Source organism: Nelumbo lutea, chromosome 6, assembly GCF_056320005.1.
Source record: "Nelumbo lutea isolate HS-2025 chromosome 6, American lotus-T2T, whole genome shotgun sequence".
Taxonomy (NCBI): Eukaryota; Viridiplantae; Streptophyta; class Magnoliopsida; order Proteales; family Nelumbonaceae; genus Nelumbo; species Nelumbo lutea.
Genome location: NC_142689.1, coordinates 5,336,062 through 5,357,629, shown reverse-complemented (window position 1 = coordinate 5,357,629; position 21,568 = coordinate 5,336,062). Strand labels below are relative to the sequence as shown.

The window sequence follows — 21,568 nt, the reverse complement described above, 5'->3', positions numbered from 1 at the left end:
GTTCTTTTTGCAAATTCCTCACCCCCTAAGAACAAACCCAGGATTCTACTCACCTCCACTTCTTTATCCACCAATCTGAATTTGGACAAAAGGATATTATTGCAGCCCTGTCCTTAGAACTTCTGTCACGGGATCTATCTACGAGATAGGACTGCAGACCGATGAAGCAATAACCGTTGGCGTGGCTGTGTATTGGTTTTGTGTTTGCTTTTCATTTTCAAATGTCACTCTAATTTCTATTTCTTTATTCTACTGGTGGCATCATTATTCTCCCCATTGAAGCAATAGAAGCTCAACAATGGCTCTATTATTCTATTTATGGATCTAACTCTGATGGTGTTAGCAAGCGAGCATACTTTATAAGACTACTAGAATATTACATGTATATTAAAATTTCTTCCTTTAAGTCGGGAAAACTGGTTTAACTGCTGTAGTTATGAGTTATGACTTACGAATACCTCCAGGACATTGTGCTAGAGTCATACTGTTCATGACAAATCCCAACATTGCAAAGCAGTTCCTGTTATGGATTTTTTTTATTATTTTTTGGTTTAATTTCTGTAGGTTGAATTAGTTTTACATTTGAATAGGTATTCTCAATTGAACTCTAAATCGTCTGCAACAGTTACAATAGTATAAAATGCAGCAAGTAACCGGAAAACAGAAGAAAGAAAGTGAAAAAAAAATAAAGATCCAAAGACTCTTCTCTTCACGAAATGAACTGACCCATACAGTCCTAAAGCTCAGCCTTTGCTTTGGAAGGTTGTTTAGCAACTTGTGTTTTCTTCCCTTGCCACCATCGCCTTATTCGGAATGCCACCTTGTTTGCATGCCACCTAAGTGCTGCCCCAGTATCTGTAATTCCTTTCATGATCCTCTGTTTCCAATCTGATTTTGTGGTTTCCATAGTCCTAAGAACTTTTCCCTGCAGGCCAATCAAAGAAATAGCCACACCATTAATAGATAAAAAATTGTTAAATAAAATTTATAAGAAAAAATAAACAAATAAACCATTATACAGATGCACCATATCATATATCAAGTGCTCTCAGTGCTTCTTTTGGCAAAAGGCAGAGCAATATGTAGATACTCCATAACTGAAAATAATAAATAAAACTATGATTTTCTTGATATTTTTGGTCAATACCAATTTAGAAGGGAAATCTTCATCATCATCATCATCGTCATCGTCATCATTATCTTCATCCCCAAAATTCTGCATGTTCATTAGATCCTCCCTTGAGTACATTTTCATACTGGGTGCTCCTGGCATACCCTGTAAAGAAATTTCTGAAAAATAAGTACCAATAATATGGCAAAGAAAGTGGAATTGCTTTATAAACCATGCACATGCTGAAGTCAACGGAGAATTACTTCCATGGATCTCAATATTTTTTCCATTTCTGCCTCTTTAGACAACTTTGGAATAAAAGGTTCTCCTGGATTCCTATCCTGAGTCACAAGAAAACAGATATTCGTGAGCCTAAAAATAAAAATATCCTATCACTTCATGTTATAGAAATTGCGAAGACATGGCTTTCCATCTAAACCAGAACTGACCCATGTAATTAGGTTTCTCAGGCTTACTAATTTTGAACCTAAAAATCTTAGTGCTTGTTATGCATGGACCACGTATATCTGGAATAGATAAATTTGAACAAAGAACATAATTTGCATAGACAAGGATTTGCTAAGAATTTGTCAATGGGATGTCCAAGTACAGAATCTCACTGTACAAAGGCACTTTGTATACACCTTATAATAATACAATACTTAAACTTTTCAAAAAAAAAGTCCTGCAAAATGAAATATGTAATATAGGATGGAATTTTAAGTGCTTTCATTTGGCAACCCTTGGTTCTTTTGGTTCATACTAGGGAATCCTACTACTTTCTGAATTACATTCTACAACATTAATAAGATCTACAGGACAAGATTAGCATCCAGGGACAGATAACACTTTAAAAGGTTATTCACTAGATTTCTGATGCGGGAATTACATCTTGATGCATGAGTTTAGGGCTTTTAGACCTTATTGTTTTGTACTTTACTATTGTGCCTTAAGAATCATATTTCAAACTCTAAGTATCCTTTTTTCCTCTTGAATTTCAAAACTTTCAGATATTTTTATTATCCAGTTCTCTGACATGAGAATGTGAAAGATTTACTTGGGGGTTGATATGTAAATCCGGTAGCCACCATTGAAGGGATATGGTTATGTGCTTATTACAGGTGCAACTTGGGCTGGGTTAGCCGAGACCAAAACCTGAAAAAGTTGAGTTGGGTTGGGTCAGGTTGACAACTGGGTTAAGGTTGACGCTTTCTAACCTTACTTCACTTTGGGTTGGGTTAGGGTTGACCCCTTAGGCAATCCGACCCAACCTGAACCCAACTCTACTATGGCTGTTGTAATAAGTATTCTAATCCCACTACATATCATCATATCCCTTTGTCTTAACTCTTAAGCCCTAACCCTAATGATAGGTTGTCATTATGATTTTCATTCCACAATAGGAGATCTATCCTAATTTGAAATAGACTCTAATCATTTGAAACATTCATTCTTTCCACTTTTGCAATAAAAAATAAAAATAAAATCAAACAAGTAAATACCAATAAAAATATGATCAGTAATACGGACATAAAAATTCAGTTTAAGTTTCTTAGCCAAAGCTTAAAAGAATTTCAGAGATTTTAAGAGGATAGGAGAAAGGTTGGGTTGGCTCCAACCTGAGTCCAACCCAATCTGAAGTCAACTTTGGGTTGGGTCATGGTGGGTTAGGGTTGCAGGATTTTAGGTTGGGTCAGGATTAGGGTTGACTAGGTCAGGTTGGGAGTTCAGAACCTCCTAAGGACTGCTTACCACTTGCTAAACTCTGTTGCACATAAGAAAGCAAACAAGAAATAAAAGGAAATCCATTGGATCCATATAGTTGAGTTTCTCAGTGTTGTCCTGGTGGGCTTGCTAATTAGTGGATGGTCCTTAGTTATTAGATCATCTCCTCCTCGTAAGGTATGGAAAACCATTTTCTGTAACTCTATATTGAAGAGCTTCACCAATCTAATTTTTGACAGATGCTCTCTAGGTAATTCGGTTCAGCAGGGATTTGAGAAACATTGTGAGATAGTACTATAGTAGTGTTACTGTTTCTAGCATTTTCAGGGCCAGCAAAGTTAGGAGGCTCTAGGACAACAGAGCTTATACAGTGTCAGACTTTAGGTGTCTACAGGATTGAGGGAGATTCGTAGGACAGATTGCAGAGGGGAGAGGGGATGTTGCAGAATTTTAGGCCTTGAAGGACAGCTTGAAATTATGCATTAATTGGATCCCCCACTCCCAATGGTCCAGAGTATACCACAATGAAAGCACCTGAAGTATCTCCTATGACTCCCCTACCCTGGATGGGCCAGCATTGCCCATGCCGCATCCATCAAAGTTGAGTTTGATGGCTCTAGAATCCAGAGGAGTCCATTGCAACCCTTTGACAGTTTTTACTTGAGCTCACTACTACCTGTCATCAGCCCATCGCCCCCTCTTTTGATAAACAAGTAACTTTAGCTGAAGTTTATTGATATACTACCTGCCATCTCCTTATAATATTTAGAGAGGAGAAAGGATTAAAACTAACTGCAGGAATGATCTCTGACATCAGAAGTGAACCCCCTGTTACATTGGGTTCCCAGATCAAAAATATCTCTGGCATACATCTTTTGGTACATGGCCCCTGTTTGAGGATATAGAGTGGTCCCTGGTTTTTTTTCTTCTAAAATCTTATTTACAATTTTTTATTGAGGCTCTTGTGTTCTTACCATTATATTTTCATATGATTTTTTGGTTGACCCTGAACAGAAAAGGGAAGTACCTTATGTTTTCAATACAGAGCAATGCTGTTCTTCATGCAAAGGCATGGATGAATCAAGATGACTTTGAGCATTCAACTGCATATCAAGATTATGTAATAAGGTTTTAGAACTCACTAATGCAGTAAGTGTGAGCAATGTTAAAAGGAACCCCTCTCCTCTTTTGTTTTGAAGGAAAATTGGAAGTTTCCCAGCTTTATGTCAAGCTAGTTAGCTTTCAAGATATCAAATTGATACTTCTAACTTCCAAGATTAACAACATAAGCAAGCTCTATGCCTTAAGAATGATTTTAATGGCTGCTTGTTAATCAACATTGAGTTCTCAAGGACACACAGCATCATTTAGGTGTTACTCAAGCCTTTAGACTGTGTGAACACATCCAAGGCATTCTTTCTCTTCTGAGGGCATTGTGAAGGCAGTGCACAAAAGGAATTTGGAGTTTGAAGGTGACATCCAGAACAAAATAGGAAAAGGAAATAGACAGTATTGAGGAAAATAGAGTGTTAGTTTTGACAATGAATAGATTTTTTCTCTTATGACAAGATCTGCATAAATTGCACTTTTTCTTTTGAGAGAAAGGTGGCAATATATTTATTGACAAAAAAGAGTGTGAACATAAGAGGATGTACAGGAGCAAAAAACAGCCTCATCACTCAATAACAAAAATTGGGCAGGAATAGAACTATCGCCATACAAAAGGCCCTTTGTGTGTCAGCTCTAACTAATCCATCAGCTATTGAGTTTAACTCCCATGGAATCCATCTTCTTTGGGAAGAAAAGGGTGAAGTAATCTCTAACATTTCATTCAAGAAATGGGTCAGCTGACTCAGCTACCAAGGCCCCTTGCTCAACCCCATAGCTCCATTTAATAACATCTGCCGAATCTCCCTTGATGGTGAGAGGAGGCCCGAACCTCTTAGTATTTGTAAGTTGGTATGGAGGGCAAGCACCTCAGTTTTATTTGAGGTCACATCTCCAATAGGTCCATTGAAGATCCAAACAGTGCTCCCATCTGCTTTGATGAAAATGTCCCAACACCAGTTAGCCCTGGGTTTCCATAAGAGCTCCTATCAAACTGTAACTTGATCTCACCTTCAAGGAAGGAGAGGGGGCCTCCTAGAGGGAGTATGATTTGGAGAAGATATAATGATTTCCGAAAGGTTCCTTTGTGCAAGTAAATTGTACTTAATAGCATGAATAAGTGTTTACATTGGCAGAAGGTACAAAGATGCATCAATTCTACATGAGGTTTTCTGACACATCTACTGGATGAAAATGAATAATAGATAACTAGTGTTTCTATTTTTGTTTTTTCTCCTGGTGAACTGAGGGTTGACTTGTGAATGATATTGTACAATATGGAAATGGATGGTTACTAAATACAAGGCATAAACTATGTGCATTTAGGGGAATAAAGTTGGATGGTATACAATATTACACAATGGATAGAATCATTAATATAATATCAAGTATGAGAGGGTGTGCGTCTAGATAGGTTGGATGACATGATTATTAGCCAATCAAGGTCAGAAAAAGGAGAGAATTGTATGGACTATGGACATTAACACTTAAAAATGATCAACACCTGGGCATTCATGCTAATTAGGTATAATAAATTAATGATACAATATTGCCAACACTTGTAGTCTGATTGATTATTCAGTTCAGGTAGAACTCTCAAACATGGAAGCATGTAGGCAAAGTATTCTTCTGTTTTTACTTGACTACTTTTTAGAATATTCCCTTTTAGTAATTGTAAAGAATATGGTTGACTGTTATGACCCTAAAGGTTATACAGCTTGGTTTGATGTGTTCCAATAGTCACGAAAATTTTGGCATATTGGTCAAGTATGTAACCATTGCTATCAGAGCCTACCACAACATCTCAAATTCAAATCATGGAAAAAGTACTTGGAGCAGAGTGAGAGCCGTCATAGGAAGGGCTATTTAGGGTAGAGTGAAAGTCATCATTAGAAATGGCTACTTGGAGTAGGGTGAGAGCTTCCATAAGGAAAGGGTGATGAACTGCCAAAGTGAGAACCACCATGGAAAGGGCTAGCAACCACCAAAATGAGAGCCATTGTGGAAAGGGCTACCTACTGACAGAGTGAGAGCTGGCTGGGGAAAGGGCTACTTGCCACCAAAGTGAGGGCCACCAAGACGTTAACGTGGAAGTGTGGTAGTATGTTATGGTCCTAAAGTTAAACAAATTGGATTAACACATTCCAACAGTGTTAAGGCTCTTGGCGTATTGATCAGGTATGTAACATTGAGACATAATAAATGGCCAACCCTGTCCTGCATGACCACATAGAAAAGAAGCTGATAAAACCAATGACTTTGGACTAGCACATAATCCACTTTTATCTGATCCTATTGTATGGGAGTCCTGGCCCCCAGACTCTATTCTAAGTTTCTTCTAATATTAATGACATATGAATGTTGCAACCAAGAAAAATGTAGTTTAGAAGGAATTTTACTTGGATAACCAAACAAGGCCATCAATGAACCATTGACATTATAGAGGAAGGTTGCATCTACAACCTTTCTAGAAAGGATCTATCAGGTCTAAAATCTTGGCAGTAGACTCCTACAGACCTATGCTACTTGGAACAAAAGTAATAGTAGCTGACAGTTGGATAATATAGAAAAAAAAATATCCCAAAAATGTGCAGGTAATTTTTCTGATTTGTTTCAAAGATTGTACAAAATGGATAAGAACATCAAGAGTCGAATTGATAAAAGTGGATAGTAATGATATATGCAGTTGACCCTTAAGTTAGATGTCATTCATAATATTTAATTGATGCTAGTTTCTTGTCACTTGAACTGTTTAAATTATAGTTACCTTTGGAACAGGAGGTGGCTCAACAGCACATGCTTTTGTAAGATCATTGCAAAGAAACTTTACCAACACATCAATTTGAGGCTTGGATCGGAACAGATATTCTGCAACATCAGTGTCAGAATAACCCATAACCTGGAAAGAATTCATGTAAAAGTCCACATACGTCATGAGAAATGTGGCACTGGATTGATTCATAATATTTGATAACATCAAGAGCTGAAATTAAGGTCATTAAATGGAGCCTAAGTACCAAAAAAATGCAGCAATACGAAATTACACTGTGCTAAAGTATTTCAAGGAATGATTTAATTTTGGGTTCACGAATATTGGAGATGAGTAAAATCATTCAACGTTTTTGTCCAAATTGTTGCTCCTTGAGACAGAAAATCATTGGTTTCCTTGAAAAGAGAAGCTCTCTTTCAGTGGGTAACGCAGATAAATTTGATTTATCAATCACAAAATTTGGGTAACAGCAAATGAACAAAGTTTCACCTCTTGGCAAGCCCGTTCGATGGTCTTACATTCTGAATTGCATTGCCCTTCAGAGTCTTGTTCAACAAGCTGGAAGATGAAGGATATTAATATGAGAAACCACGGTAACAAACTAAACTAGAAAACAAATATTATACTTTTACAGTAAAGATATATGCTATCTATTAATATGATATCCAGAAGATAACGAAAGCATAGAAGAATCCTCAAGCTTGAGAAAAATTAAGAATCAATACGTGATTTGGTTACTGGGCCAAATATGTATCGTGAACCCTTGTTACTGTTTCATCAACAAAAAGTTACAAACTACGCAAAAGACAATTTTTTTCCCAAACATGATTGTGACGCAGAAGATTATTCTTACCTCCAATTTATCCCCCTTCTCTACGATGTCTATTCGTAGAATCCAATCAGCTTCCTGCTTCTTCAAATTGCAAACGTTCTCTGACATTTCAATGATCTGGAACTCTGAGACCTAAAAAGGAAGAATTAAATCAAATGAACACACCTCTTCTAACACAGTTAACCGTGACATTTAATTTAAACGAGTAAATATGGCTAAATCCGCTAACTTTAAAAAAAGGACCTTCTTGGGAGCGATCTGGGCTTCTTTGTTCTTGACTTGGTGGTATAGCTGATGAGCTATCTTCTCGCAAACTTGACATTTAATGTACGGTATATCTTCCTTCCTAGCGACTGAAACTGGTTTCTTAGCAGAGTGAGAGATGGGTACCCATGACGACATTAGCAAAGTTACTACTAAAAAGACGAAGATGGATTCCGTCTTCGCCATTAATCTCTGTATCAAAGCTCTACAGCTCTACAATATGCCCCCTCGATTTCGAAAAATACGAGATTCATACAAATGCAGAACTGAAGCAATACGCTTGAGGGATCCGCCGCATCGCCTCGCAGAGTGAAGTTCTCTATGAATTATGTGTTGGGCGTCTCCGATTGGCTACACGTAAGAAAAGTTTACTGGGGGCCCATTGTTTGCAGCCAATGAGAAGCGGCGTGTCATACCTCACAGAGTGGAGTCCACAGTCCAAGTCGAATCGAGCTTGGCCCAGCTTTGGATTGTATAGAGTTGGAGACTTAGAGCTACGGAGTTGGAGTCCACATCCGTTCATGGGCTACTAGGCCCAGAAATAAGTGGGCTTGTTTACTGGGGGCCCATTGTTCACTTGGACGGTTAGATTCAAAATTCGTTCGAGATGATAAATGATCAGATGGCTATAAGGTATTGAACTCTGTCGAAGAGATACACCGCATCAGTTTGCCCTGTGTAAGTCAACGTAGTCCGTTAATGAAAGTCAATGTCTAGCGTGAGCGTCCACTCATGTGACTATGTGAGAGGCAACGTCATCAACGGACACCTTTCAAAATTCGAATTCGAGGGCGTAGTGTCACCCAGGTACATGCTAGTAACGAACGCCAGTCTGAATTCGAAAGGAAGTCCGTTACTTAGTCTAAAACCCTAAAAAAAAAACTCGGCATTTGCAAACCCTCCCTCTCCCTTCCACTCTCTCTCCATTCGGACCAGAACACTAGGGGTTTGCGCGCGTAGCTGTTCTTGACCTGTTTGAAAATCATCTAATCTAAATCACCTCCGGAGCTTTTCAATCCTTTTTTTTTTTTAATTTCTCTTGAATTATTGTAAATTTCGACATGGATGTAGTCGCCGTGGAACCTTTTAGCGGTGGGAAATCGCCGGATTTCGGTCCTCTAATCGGCCATAATTATGAAATAATGTTAAAAGAGTCGGTAGATCGGTTCTTAGATGAATGTCGGAAAGGCATTTCTGATGTTTCTGGTTTTGGTTCGGTTTTCTTTCGACTACTGCAAGCTAGGGTTGATCCTCCTATCGAAGTTATCTGGTTCTACTCCGCGGTTAGCTTTCGTGGTGGTAATCTAGACGGACTAGACCCTCTAAGTCGGGTTTTAATGGTGAAGGACCTGTTTCAGCTGCTTACCGCTTGTTCGGCTTCATGTAATGGTTTGAAGAGTGTTGCCGTACTAGCTCCAGTCCTGTTTGAGTTGCACCAAGTAATTGTTGGTTCCTCTGAGAAAAAGCAGTCGTTGAAGACCGAGAAGAAACTCACGAGGGAGATTGATTGTCTGATCGAAGGAATTGTTGGCTATATCAGCATATGCTGTAGTAAGGATTCAGATGAAGAAGATGCTTCGGTTAGTCTGCTTCCTTGTTTTACAGACTTGATTCGTGTTTGGATGACTGACCAACCGGAGGGGAACCGTGATTCGCGGGAGATTTTGAGGCTGTTTTTCCCGCTATCCAGTCAAGAGATTCGCCAAGAGCTTGGTGATGGAGGATGTATGGTCGGTAACCTCGCTGGAGTTGTTATCGCAGAGGCTTTCTTACTGAGATTGTCATTGAAATTTCGTACTGGAATTTCAAGAGCTGAGTTGCAGAACGAGTTGAAGTCTTGGGCAGTCGGTTCGGTTACTGGGTTTCGTAACTGTTACTTCTTTGGTATGCATTACTTTCCTCTTCCATATGTTTCCATTCTATTTTGATCTATAAGTTTATTTCACTTCCCAAATCTCCAGTTCGTAAGTTGGATTCTTTGTGTTTTATAACATAACTGTTCCAATGGTTTTCCTCCCTCCCTGCTGGGCGAGGGACAGATGTACACAGCCTTACCCCTGCACATACAGAGAGGTTGTTATTGCCAAGACCCACTGTTTCCAAGATAAGGGGATAACAATCAACAATAAATTATACTTATTTTAGCAAGATAAAAAAAGTTTTCTACCTGGTAGTTATGCATAACAAAAATGCTGAATGCTGGCTATGCATACAACGGGAGGTGTCAGAAAGGAACTGCTGCATTGGAAGATCAGAATCCGAGATCATGGAGAGGATTCAGTCGGGAGAGATTTCCCCGAAAGAAGATGACAATGCGGTAGAAGATGACTTAAAGATATTGGAAGAGCCGGATTTGAAAAAAAAAAAGGGTGGGAGGGAGAACAGTTTTGGAGAGAATGAACATGGACAAGGGGGAGAGAGGCACGAAGTTCAAACAGGGCTTGAGATGGAAAATGGTGACCTCCATGTCTCTAGGGAAGAAGTAGAGACCATTGATGAGGAGGATGAGGAAAAGAAAAAGTCTCTTTCAAGAGTCTACATAAGGAAACAAAAATCCAGAACCAGGCCTTTGAAGAGAATGCAGGAGTAGGTAAAGAGGATGGAGCAACAGGTACAGAGGAGGAAGAAGTAGTCATAGATGAGACTCATGGAGTTGAGAAATCTGTGGATATGGGAAAGGGTGCTGAACACAGGGGTGAGGGTCAGTAAATTGTTGGGTTTATTCTTCTTGGGGGGAGAGGATTTTGCAAAGGAAGCTTTTAGGGAGGTGGAAAATACTAGAGTCCAGACGAAAGAGAAGAATAAGGGGGTGGCTGATTCTGGTTCAGGGACAACTAAAGAATTTGGAAGTGTAAATATAGTTGGAGATGTAGAGGAGGGGAAGGGTAGAGAAGACCTGAGTGCAGATCAATTGTTTGAGAAGAATGCCATATTTGAGTTAGAAAGAATTAATGCTCAAAGGGAGGGATCTACAAGGGTGAGAAATGCCCTAATGCAGTAAGAAGATTTAGAAGACAGAAAACCAATCAAAAGAGACAAGTTTCAAATGTTTTTGCAAGACTGAAGATGGGAGTATATGGAGCGGGATTAAAAAAGAAAGGGAGAAAGATAAAAAAGTTACCCAGATGAGACAAGAGATTTCTATATTAGACAGTGGGCATGATGAGGAAATGGATAAAGTTTAAGTTGAGCATTTCATCAGTTGGAATTTTTGGGTTTCAGGATGCTTTTTTCATATGTTTTCTGGCAGAATTTGGAGGTTCTGGGATTCAGTCTCTTGCTTGTTTTAGTTTGTTTTAGGAGTTGGTGGTAGGGCCCTTTGTGATTTTTGTTGTGATATTTGTAATTGGATATGGTTTGTTTCTTAAGGTGCTTTGGTATGTCTGCAGGGTTAATTCTCTGTTTTTTATGGGTTTTTGTTAGGGTGGATCTGTCGTATTTTGGGTCTGTTCTTGCTAGGTGATTCCTTATCACCCTGCTGTAATATCCTTTTCCTATTCTCTAATAAAGTTTATTTTTTATTTATCTTCAAAAAAATGCTTTTATTATGTTTGGTTCTTACATCGTTTGGGGAAATTGTTACTATGTACTGTGTGGCTAGGAAGCCAAGGAATGACTTGTTTGACCATTGTTATTTAGTTGGGGAATATTCTTTGCTTGGTTTAAGTTGATTCTCTTCAAGAGAATGGGTGGTGTTGGTGTGCATTGGAGGAAAGTAATACCTTTTTGTCCTTAGTAGATGTTCAGGACTGTTATCAGTCTTGAACTCTAACGGATTTCAGGTTCGGAAATAAGGAAAAAGGGTATAGAGAAGAGAGGAGAAAGGGGGAGGAAGAGAAGTAGAACACAAGAGTTGAAAGGAGGAACAAAAGCTTAATGTTCTACCGCCGCCACTTTATTTAATATTTATAGGTTATGCTCATTACATGGAAATGACAGATCTGCCCTTAGTCTTTACATAACAAATAGAGCAAAATAAGACTAAAACAAATAACAATTGAAACAACTAAATGACCAACAGCTGACCCTAGGAAGACTAGAACACCTTCTTCCCTATGAACACAGTGGGACCGTAGCTGTGGGCCCACATCAGTGTTCTCTACACTCCCCCTCAAGTTGGGAATAAATGTTTATCATTCCCAACTTGGAGATCCGCCTCTAGCTTCTTCCGTGGTACAACTTTTGTGAGGATATCTGCTAGCTGCATGTTGGAAGTGATGTACGGGAGACACACTTCTTGTGATGAGACCCTCTCTCATACAAAATGTCGATCAACTTCAATATGTTTAGTTCTGTCACGCTGTACCGGGTTGTGTGCTATATTAATAGCCACTTGATTATCACAATACAGCATCAGGGGCTTCTCATACTCAATACCCAACTTCTCAAGTAGTGATCTCAGCCAAAGAATTTCAGCCACTCCATTAGCCATTGACTTGTATTCAGCTTCAGCACTCGGGAGACAACACTCTGTTTCTTATTCCTCCAAGAGACCAAGTTACCTCCCACAAGAGCACAATATCCAGAGGTAGATCTTCTGTCATCAATACTCTCAGCCCAATCGGCATCCGTATAGACCTCCACCTTCATGTGACCATTGTTCTTGAACAGTATACCTCTACCCGTGCATCTCTTCAAGTATGCTAATATTCTTTCTGTTGCTATAAGGTGCGTGGTTCTAGGAGAATGCATGTACTGACTGACAACACTAACTGTATAATTGATATCTGGCCGAGTGAGGCATAGATATAGGGGCTTTCCCACTAATCGCTGAAACATAACCTTGTCTTCAAGAGGCTCCCCATTCTCTGCACTAATCCTGTGGTTCTGTTCAATGGGTGTATCCACAGGTTTGACACCTAGCTTTTTGGTTTCCGCCAACTGATCTAGAACATATTTCCTCTAAGAGACAAAGATCCCCTGTTTAGATCTAGCAACCTCAATACCCAAAAAATACCGTAGTGCACCTAGATCTTTCACCTCAAACTCTTGATGAAGGAGCCGTTTGAGGGACTCAATCTCATGGCTGTCATTTCCTGTCACCACAATATCATCAACATATACTGCAAATAATGTCAGAGAAGACTCCACCCTCTTGATGAACAATGTATGATTTGACTGGGCTTGTACATAACCGAACTTCCCAAGGGCTAGTCTGAATCTGTCGAACCAAGCTCTAGGTGACTGCTTCAAACCATACAATGCCTTATTGAGCCGGTAGACCTTCTTACCTGCCTCTGTATCATAAAATCCATGAGGCAACTGCATGTAAACCTCTTTCTGTAGGTCCCCATTTAGAAAGGCATTTTTAACATCCATTTGGTACAAAGGCCAAGTGTGGCTTGCTGCAAGAGATAATAGAACTTGAATGGCGGTCATCTTGGCTAACGGGGCAAATGTCTCCAAGTAATCTATACCATAAGTCTGAGTAAACCCTTTTGCAACTAGCCGAGCTTTGTACCTCTCAATGGAACCATCCGCATTGTGCTTCACAGTAAATACCCCTTTGCATCCAACTGGTTTCTTTCCTTTGGGCAAATCAACTAGCTCCCAGGTATTATTTTTCAACAGGGCATCCATTTCAATTTGCATTGCACCTCTCCACTCCGAGATTGATGGGGCTTCTTGCACTGTTCTTGGAATAAGGACATTAGCAACGGAAGTGAGATAGGACTTGTAGGAGGGAGATAGGCAATCATAGGATAAGAACTGGGAGATGGAGTGGGGTATAGATGTGGTGCAATGCCGTTTTCCTTTACGGATGGCAATGGGAAGGTCAAGGTCGTCTATAGGGGGTGAAGTGGCAACAATGGAAGGACTCTTTGTGGGCCCTGGGATTGTAATATCTGGACTTGGAGCTGCAGAAGAGGTTGGAGCTGGTCGGGACTACTGATGACCGGGATCAACCTGCCTGCATCGCCTGTGATAGACTCTCAACTCCTAATCCCCCTGCCCACCCTCGCTACTGCAACCCTCATCACCCAATGGAATAGGTAAAGGAACAACCCCAAAAGTATTAACCCTGCCCTCACTGCATTCCCCCTGAAGAAAAGGACCCAAATCTCCACGCTCACTACTCTCCCCCTGAGGAGAGACCCGAGATTAGTAGGGTGTCTCTTCAAAGAAAGTGACATCCATGGAAACAAACTTCTTCCCTGAGATAGGATCATCGCAGCAATAACCCTTTAGAGTTTGTGCATAACCAAGAAAGATGCATTTGGAGGCCTTGGGTACGAACTTGGAGTGATGGGGACTGAGAAGTTGAACAAAAAAGGTACAACCAAATGTTTTCAAGGGAATAGTAAACAACTCCTCATTGGGGTATAGAAGGGAAAAAGGGAGGTTTCATATCAAGAACTCGGGAAGGAACCCTATTAACAAGATATACCACTGTGAGGATAGCATCACCCCAGAAGCGAATAGGGACATTGGAGGTAAACATAATACTTCTAGCTACCTCCAAGATGTGCCTATTCTTCCTTTCTGCAACCCTATTCTGTTGAGGTGTATGAGGGCAAGTGCTCTGGTGGATAACCCCATGATTAAGAAGGTACGATGCCAATGGCTTAGCAAAGTTTTCATTGGCATTATCAGATCTAAGAACTTTGATCCTAGTAGCAAACTGGGTTAGGATCATTTGGTGGAAGTTTTGGGTTAGGGCGGGAACCTCATCTTGTGAACGCACAAGATAAACCCAAGAAAACCGAGTATGGTTATCAACAAATAACAAAAAATATCTATACCCACCCATAGAAGGAATGTGATATGGCCCCCAAACATCAATATGCACAATATAAAAAGAACTATTACTCCTTTTATTACTCAATGAATAAGAGTTTGTACAATGTTTAGCAAACTCACAACTTTCACATTTCAACTGAGACGACTCAACAGACTCAAACAAAGTAGGGAACAAACTCTTTAAAGATCGAAAAGACAAATGACCCAATCGGTTATGCCAAAGCATAACCGGACTCACAACCTGAGAAACAAGTAACTTCTTATCCACTGACTCTTCCCGACGAGAACTCTCCCTGAGCAGATAGATCCCATTCATCTCATGGCCAGTCCCAATCACCTTCTTCGTCTCCAGGTCCTGAAAAACACATCGGTCAGGGAAGAAAGTTACTGAGCAGTTCATATGTTTGGTAATACTACTAACTGAAAGAAGGTTAGTATCATGTTTAGGAACATGCGGGACAGAAGACAAGGAGATAGTATCTGACAGTCTGATGTCACCCTTGCCAGAAATAGGGACAAGAGAGCCATTAGCATTAGATACTCTATCCCTACCAGAAGATAAGTGATAAGTAGTAAACAATGAGGGCAAGCTAGTCATATGGTCGGATGCACCTGAATCTATTACTCAACAGGGTTCAATAGTACCTGGAGCTGAGGCATGGTAGGCTGAGGCTCGAGTACTTGAATGTGCAAAGGCCGATGTGGCAGGGGCTGATGGTGACCGCGGTGGCTGAGCTGAGTTGCCAACTTTCTTTTCCAACTGTATTAGAGCAGCCCGAACTGCAGCTAAGGTCTCTAAGGGTGTGCCTCTTGTGCCAGACAAGGATGTTGAATCAGTAGTCACGGCCACATGAGCATTACCCTTCTTGTTTCTCAACTTTGCCGGGACCAAATGTGGATGCAGCTTCCAACATGTTTCTTTTGTGTGTTTAGGTTTCTTACAATGCTCACATACCACATCCCTTTTATCTTCCTTCTTTCTATCCTTCTCTGAATCACCCCCAATTTTGGGTTTGACAGCTACCAAGGCAGGTGTAAGTGGCTGAGGTTGCATCATGGCTTTCCTCCTGGTCTCTTCACTGTGCACTAAGGAGTATGCCTGAGAGAGGGTCACACTATCTCTGGTCAAAATCTGCTGCCTCACAATATCATATTATGAATTCAGTCCTGCTAGAAACTCAAACACCCTGTTTGTCTCGATGTGCTTTCTATGGGTCTGAGCATCTTTGGGACTCTCCCACTCAAGAGTCTCTAAGTGATCAATCTCATGCCACAGGGACTTCAAGGTAGAGAAGTAGACCGAAACCGGTTTCTCTCCTTGTTTAAGGGTATTCACCTCACATTTCAATTCATATGCTCTGGCAACATTAAGGGGTTGGGAGTAAGTTTCTTTCATCATATCCCATATCTCATTGGTTGTCTTTGCCCATAAGTAATTTTGGCTGATATGAGGCTGCATAGAATTACATAGCCATGCCATAACCAAGTAGTTTTCTTGGACCCACTTGGTATACATAGGGTCTCCCTTGGAGGGCTTTGTCACATCTCCCAAGAGATACCCTACTTTGCCCCTTCCCCCAATAGCCATCATGGCTGATTGGGCCCATTCCAAATAGTTTGATTCATCAAATCTTACGGTTGTAATCTGAAAACCTGTCTCAGAACCACACCATAACTGTTGTTTTCAAAACTGTCTTCTGCCTGATTCTTAAACTCCATTTCGGTTAAGAACCAATAGTCTCAAAATTAGGGTTACTACAGTCAAAACAGCACTTGGACTATCAACCACAATCACAAAATCAGTATAGAACCAGTCTGTACTCACAGTAGATGTGCATGAAACAGGTATAAAACTGATCTGAAACCAATTACCACACACAACAGCAACAGTCCGTACAGTTTTCACCCCCTTAGAAGAGTTCGAAACCCCAAAAAACTGAAAAAACAGCTTGGAGAATAATCTGATATGCTAAAGCAGAATTAGGGTTTTAATCAGTCCTAAAAGCAAATTCTCAGCCGTACACTCCAGACAGTACCGTACGGATAAGGCTTGTAGTAGGATTAATATGGAACCCTAAAATTGATCAATGAGGGGGAGAGAACTATTAGGGTTTGCTGCAGTGTTAGATCACAAGGTTCAGCCCAGTATTAGGGTTTGCCACAGGGTTAAGACAAAACCCTAGAGAATATAAAGATAAAACCCTAGAGTGGTTCGGCCGCCCTTTCTAGATAGGTCCAACCTATCTTCTGTGATAGTACTTCTCTTAGAAAATAAAAGACTTACAAGTGGATGTTGTTCGCTGCCTTCCAAGGTTACCCGAACCCTAGCCTTCCCTGATTTTTCCTGATCACCAACACGCTGCAACTGTGGCAATTCTTCAAATAGCTGCTAAACCCTCTGGAGATCTCCAAGAACCAGTCAACGAACTCTTCTTTCTTAGCTTCCAGCCTTAGATGGTTCTCATGTGGTCGGATGGACTAGACTCACATGAGAAACCTTAGCTCTGATACCAAGTAGACCTTCAGGACTGTTATCAGTCATGAACTCTAACGGATTTCAGGTTCAGAAATAAGGAAAAAGGGTATAGAGAAGAGAGGAGAAAGAGGGAGGAAGAGAAGTAGAACACGAGTTGAAAGGAGGAACAAAAGTTTAATGTTCTGCCACCGCCACTTTATTTAATATTTATAGGTTATGCTCATTACATGGAAAGGACAGATCTGCCCTTAGTCTTTACATAACAAATAGAGCAAAATAAGACTAAAACAAATAACAACTGAAACAACTAAATGACCAACAGCTGACCCTAGGAAGACTAGAACACCTTCTACCCTACGAACACAGTGGGACTGTAGCTGTGGGGCCCACATCAGTGTTCTCTACATCCTTTTTAAGCAGAACAGGTATGTGCATCATAGAACTGAATATTAGTGGTAATTTGTTCAGCAATCTCAGTATGGTTAGTATTGATGGCTCTTATGGGAATGATAATGGGGAAAAACATGTCAATGTCAATGGCTGTCAAAGAATCCAGCAAAGAGAAAACCGGTCCTTCTGGTGGAGAGAGGTTGGTGTTATTTCTTGGGAGTCCAAGAATCCTAAGATATGAGCCTTGTGCAGCAAGAGGTCAGTGCACTGACAAGTCTTTCAGAGATGATACGAAAGTAGTAAATGTTTTCTTTATTGATGTTTATGAAAAAAGTTACTTGAAAAGATAGTGGGCTATTGCTTGAGGCTTGAATGGGTTTTCCCTTATTGGTCATATTTGTGGCAAATGGAGCTTTGTGCCTTTTTTCAAAATGAAATTTAATCAGTAATGTTAAAACCCTTTGTTAGGCTTCTAGGAAGCATACTTGGACTTGTGGATTGGAAGCTCTGCATTGAAACAGACGACAATTTGAATCCAGTGGTAACCCATTGACTAGATAAAGAATCTGAGGTCCATGTTTGTATACTGGAGCTTAGTTTCATGAAGAAGAAAATTGGGAAATGGTGTAGGATTGAGAACTATAAATGGTGTCTAGGCAAGCTGAGTCTGCTGCATATTTATCTAAGTGATTCATATATTGGTTAAACTGTTCGAAAGGGTCATTACTCAATGGTGGTCCCAGCTATTCAGTGTCTTGAGGGTGTTTGACTAGATAGGGATCTAACCTTTGGCAATTTTTTGTACAAAGTGGCTACTCTGACTCTTTCATAGTTTCATGTATTTTTTATATGCTTGTTGCATATATATACGAATATTCTTCAAAAGGTAAAATTTATCTTCACTATTTTTATTTACTTGACCCATTCAGTTTTATATCAAGTACAGTTGGCAGTGGGCTGTGGGCGTCCAAATGAATATTCAATGAGTGATAGTATCTCGTAATATGGATAATGCCTCTCCCTTTTCCTTCTACTTTATGTTGGACATGAATTTTCTTTTACTCTTATTTCCATTTTCTATTTTTTGAGGGTAAATTGGGTTTGACAGAATTCTTTTTTTTTTAAAGGTAGGGTGATAGAAGTTTATCATTTATAGGTCTCATAATATATTTTTAACTATGCTTTTGAAAACAACTTCAGCCGCAAATGTTTTTCTTTTATTCTATGAATGCCTCCATAGTCCATTTGTCAATTTTGGGGTGCTTACTTTCTAATCTCTAATTGTCTATTGACATCTGTCAGAGACCCTTGTCAGGATGCTGCTAGAGCGAACTTTGCCTGTCACCTCTATTTTGGTGAGTATTTCTTCAAATGAATGCTTATTGGAGTCTGCATTTGCTAAACCAATGGTAGGCACACCACAGTTGTGTACCACCTGCCCCTCAGCACATGAAGAAATGCAATTTTGCATATTATTTGCTTAAAACTCCCATGCGTTGAGGACAGGTGGCATAAGTCCGTAATGTGCCTAATGTTGTTTGTATTTGTATACAACTTTTCTTATGCATTTCTTCAACTCAAAAAAGAAAAAGATTGTGAAAATGATCAGGTAACGATTTTCTCACAGAATTCATACATTCCACTGTGAGTTTGTTTGTTGATCTTGACCAATTTAGTTGAAGATGCAATATACCTTAAATATATCCACTTTCTTGCTGCAAGGGGGTAATCGGGTATATGTTTTTTAATTTTCCTGATTTGTTTGCATTTTAACTGGTGCACTGAATGTATTTTTGCCACAAACCAGGGTACCGAAGATGAATCTTTTCTGCGGAGAGTCCTTTATGATGTTGTAGTACTGGTGGAGTATTCTTTCCTCAATACTGATAGTGGGATCCATCTCCCTGCTTTCCGTATGAAAACTCTTGCTGTTGCAAGGTTGCTTGTTGCCAATGAGGCCATTCAGGGTGCCAGGTAAGAGTTGAATAAAATGGAATAGGACTGTGCTACATGAATTCTTTCATATCTAAATAATCAATTTGCTTTTTCCAGGGAAAATGGAGATCATGCCAAAGCCATTTCTTATATAAATGCCTATACTAGATCTCGTCTGCCTTCTGAATTGGTTAAATGTGTCAGTGGTCAGGTTGGCATTGATGAAAAAAAGAGTGGATCTGATTTTTCTACACCTCAAACTCTTATCAGTATGCATCTTTTCCCTCTCTTTTGTTCAATCTTATTATTTATTTGATATTATCAGTTTGTTCATGACCGATCTTTTCTTAATGCATAACTATAAACTGATTTCATTCTCTAGAGTGGCTACTAAAGCTTGATGATCAAGGGGCTAAAGTATTTGATCATTACATCTCAAAAATGCATATGAAGTTGAGGCTTGAAATATCAAAAGTGGAAAATGAAGCTCTGCTGTGGAATCCAGGCAGTGATAAGGTGGAAGATGATCTCTTCTTTTACATTGATGGCAAGGGAGAAAAAAAGGGAGAAGATGAAGAAAAAGCTGGGGGTGATCAAGAGATGATCGAGTCCATGGATGCTTCATTCTTGGCTGCTGCTCACACAATGAAGTTCACTGAAAATGATAGGAGGAGAAAACGCAAAGAAGGCAGGCAAACTGAAGGTGAGACAAGGGTTAAGTTTGTCAAGTACCACCTTCATGATGATTCTATCAGAGAGAAGCCTTCACCTTTTACTGATTATGATAGTCCAAGTAGTGCAAGTGAAGTGGAAGATCCACAATCAGATGAAGATGTTGAAATGGAAGAATAGAGTTCTAGTGAAGCAGAAAGATGTGATGGGGAAGTTGCAGAACTTCGGTAAGCATGTCATGGACAACTATCTGCTGGTGGTTGGCTTAGAAAACTATCAGGTTCTGACTGATCCTTTTGGTCTGAACACCACCAAATGTTGTAGCAAGTAGCAAAGAACCAGTTCTAGTTGGACAGATCACAGATGAAGTTTCAAGAGTAAGTGGCCAGAGTGGAGCCAATGGAAGGTTCTGCTGCTGCTAGCCTTTTGCCAATTTTTCTAATTGCAAGGCCAGTTTGCAAAATCTGTCAATTAGTCTGATTTTATAGTCTTTTCTGATGTGGTTGTTGTCTGATCAAGTACACCAACCAAAGAAGAGGCATCTTGCTAAAATATTCTTCTCTTTTCATTTCTTTATGTAAAAGAGATTTTAAATTTCATGTTGTAGGGCAAAATGAGCAGGTCCCATTTGATATATTCAATACCGTACCTCTTTTTGTAGCCTAGACTAATCAATACACTTTTTTTTTGTTAATTCTTCAATCAATAACCCACCCTGGTTCTCCTTGTATAGGTCTTCTGGTCTGGTGGTTGGACATTAAATCCTTTTTTTCAGATCCGGACCTTTTCGATACTCTTTCTTTTTACTCTGAATAAAGTTCACTGATTCTAAAAAAGACTAAAAATGAGAATTGGAAAATGTTTAACTCATGGTTGTGTTGTAGAACAAATAGAACGGATTAAAAGAATTCTACAGCAGTGGGGACTGAAAAGACAACAAATTACGTTTATTTTAACAAAATACTTAAATCGAATAGTTTCCCGAGCATGGGTTCGAGTAAACAAGTCAAGAATCCATACCTAAGTAACTGCATGGATCACTGAGCATACACCATCCGGCACTGTGGCAATTGCTAGGCGTACATTAGGATCAATGTTTGGTTCAATTCTCATTCTTTCTCATTCTTATCCAAGATGAAATTCTAAAATGGATAAGAATGGGTAAAAATAGGCAAAATGAGAAAAAATTGTCATGAACTAAATGTTTTATTTTTCAAAAAATGAATTCTTTTCATACTGACAAGTGTCCATTCTTATTCAGACTGTTTTCTAAAAGTGTTAGTTGTTACTCTGGATCGTATGGGAAAAGCTCCACCTAGCCTGCTAGCCGTTATCAAAAGGGGCCCCTACTCGGTTCATGCACCACAGCACCAGAACCTTGTTTCTTCAAACCGGTCTGATCATCTGGTCCGGGCGGGTTTTCAAAACCACGCTTTATTACAACATAGATGCGCAGTTATGTGATTGCAAGGTTGTGAGGAAAGATGGGGCAGCAGAGCAGTAACTCCACCTACGCAGGAAAGCTACGAGGGTTCCGCCCAAAAT

General features: G+C 39.8%; 2 protein-coding genes across 4 annotated transcripts; one reads left to right on the top strand and one right to left on the bottom strand.

Moving 5' to 3' along the window:
* Positions 1–574: 574 nt before the first annotated feature.
* Positions 575–8,241, bottom strand: LOC148846993 (uncharacterized). 2 transcript variants are annotated; one of them, XM_088949917.1, is made up of 7 exons: positions 7,789–8,241; positions 7,567–7,677; positions 7,203–7,271; positions 6,711–6,842; positions 1,375–1,452; positions 1,148–1,276; positions 575–925 (listed from the first exon to the last, which is right to left on the bottom strand). In XM_088949917.1, exons 1-7 carry the CDS (start codon positions 7,993–7,995, stop codon positions 737–739), a joined length of 915 nt encoding a protein of 304 aa, XP_088806043.1. In that variant the 5' UTR covers positions 7,996–8,241; the 3' UTR covers positions 575–736. The 2 variants fall into 2 exon arrangements, with proteins under 2 accessions (XP_088806043.1, XP_088806044.1); XM_088949918.1 differs by having other exon boundaries at positions 7,567–7,670; positions 7,789–8,129.
* Positions 8,242–8,614: 373 nt separating this feature from the next.
* On the top strand, positions 8,615–20,664 carry LOC148846992 (SNF2 domain protein). 2 transcript variants are annotated; one of them, XM_088949915.1, is made up of 5 exons: positions 8,615–9,693; positions 18,719–18,771; positions 19,224–19,390; positions 19,469–19,620; positions 19,734–20,664. In XM_088949915.1, the coding sequence occupies exons 1-5, from the start codon at positions 8,871–8,873 to the stop codon at positions 20,201–20,203; spliced, it is 1,665 nt and encodes a 554-aa protein (XP_088806041.1). In that variant the 5' UTR covers positions 8,615–8,870; the 3' UTR covers positions 20,204–20,664. The 2 variants fall into 2 exon arrangements, with proteins under 2 accessions (XP_088806041.1, XP_088806042.1); XM_088949916.1 differs by having other exon boundaries at positions 8,695–9,693; positions 19,556–19,620.
* The last annotated feature ends 904 nt before the right edge of the window (positions 20,665–21,568 follow it).

Bases quoted from the DNA above. Each gene is read 5' to 3' on its own strand.
- LOC148846993 (XM_088949917.1), bottom strand. From the start codon at position 7,995: ATGGCGAAGACGGAATCCATCTTCGTCTTTTTAGTAGTAACTTTGCTA. The intron at 7,272-7,566 runs GTAAGAATAATC...TTCATCTTCCAG, and splicing joins AGAAGGGGGATAAATTGGAG to CTTGTTGAACAAGACTCTGA. The intron at 926-1,147 runs GTATTGACCAAA...ATTGGCCTGCAG, and splicing joins AAGATTTCCCTTCTAAATTG to GGAAAAGTTCTTAGGACTAT.
- LOC148846992 (XM_088949915.1), top strand. From the start codon at position 8,871: ATGGATGTAGTCGCCGTGGAACCTTTTAGCGGTGGGAAATCGCCGGAT. The intron at 9,694-18,718 runs GTATGCATTACT...GACATCTGTCAG, and splicing joins TCGTAACTGTTACTTCTTTG to AGACCCTTGTCAGGATGCTG. The intron at 19,391-19,468 runs GTAAGAGTTGAA...TGCTTTTTCCAG, and splicing joins GAGGCCATTCAGGGTGCCAG to GGAAAATGGAGATCATGCCA.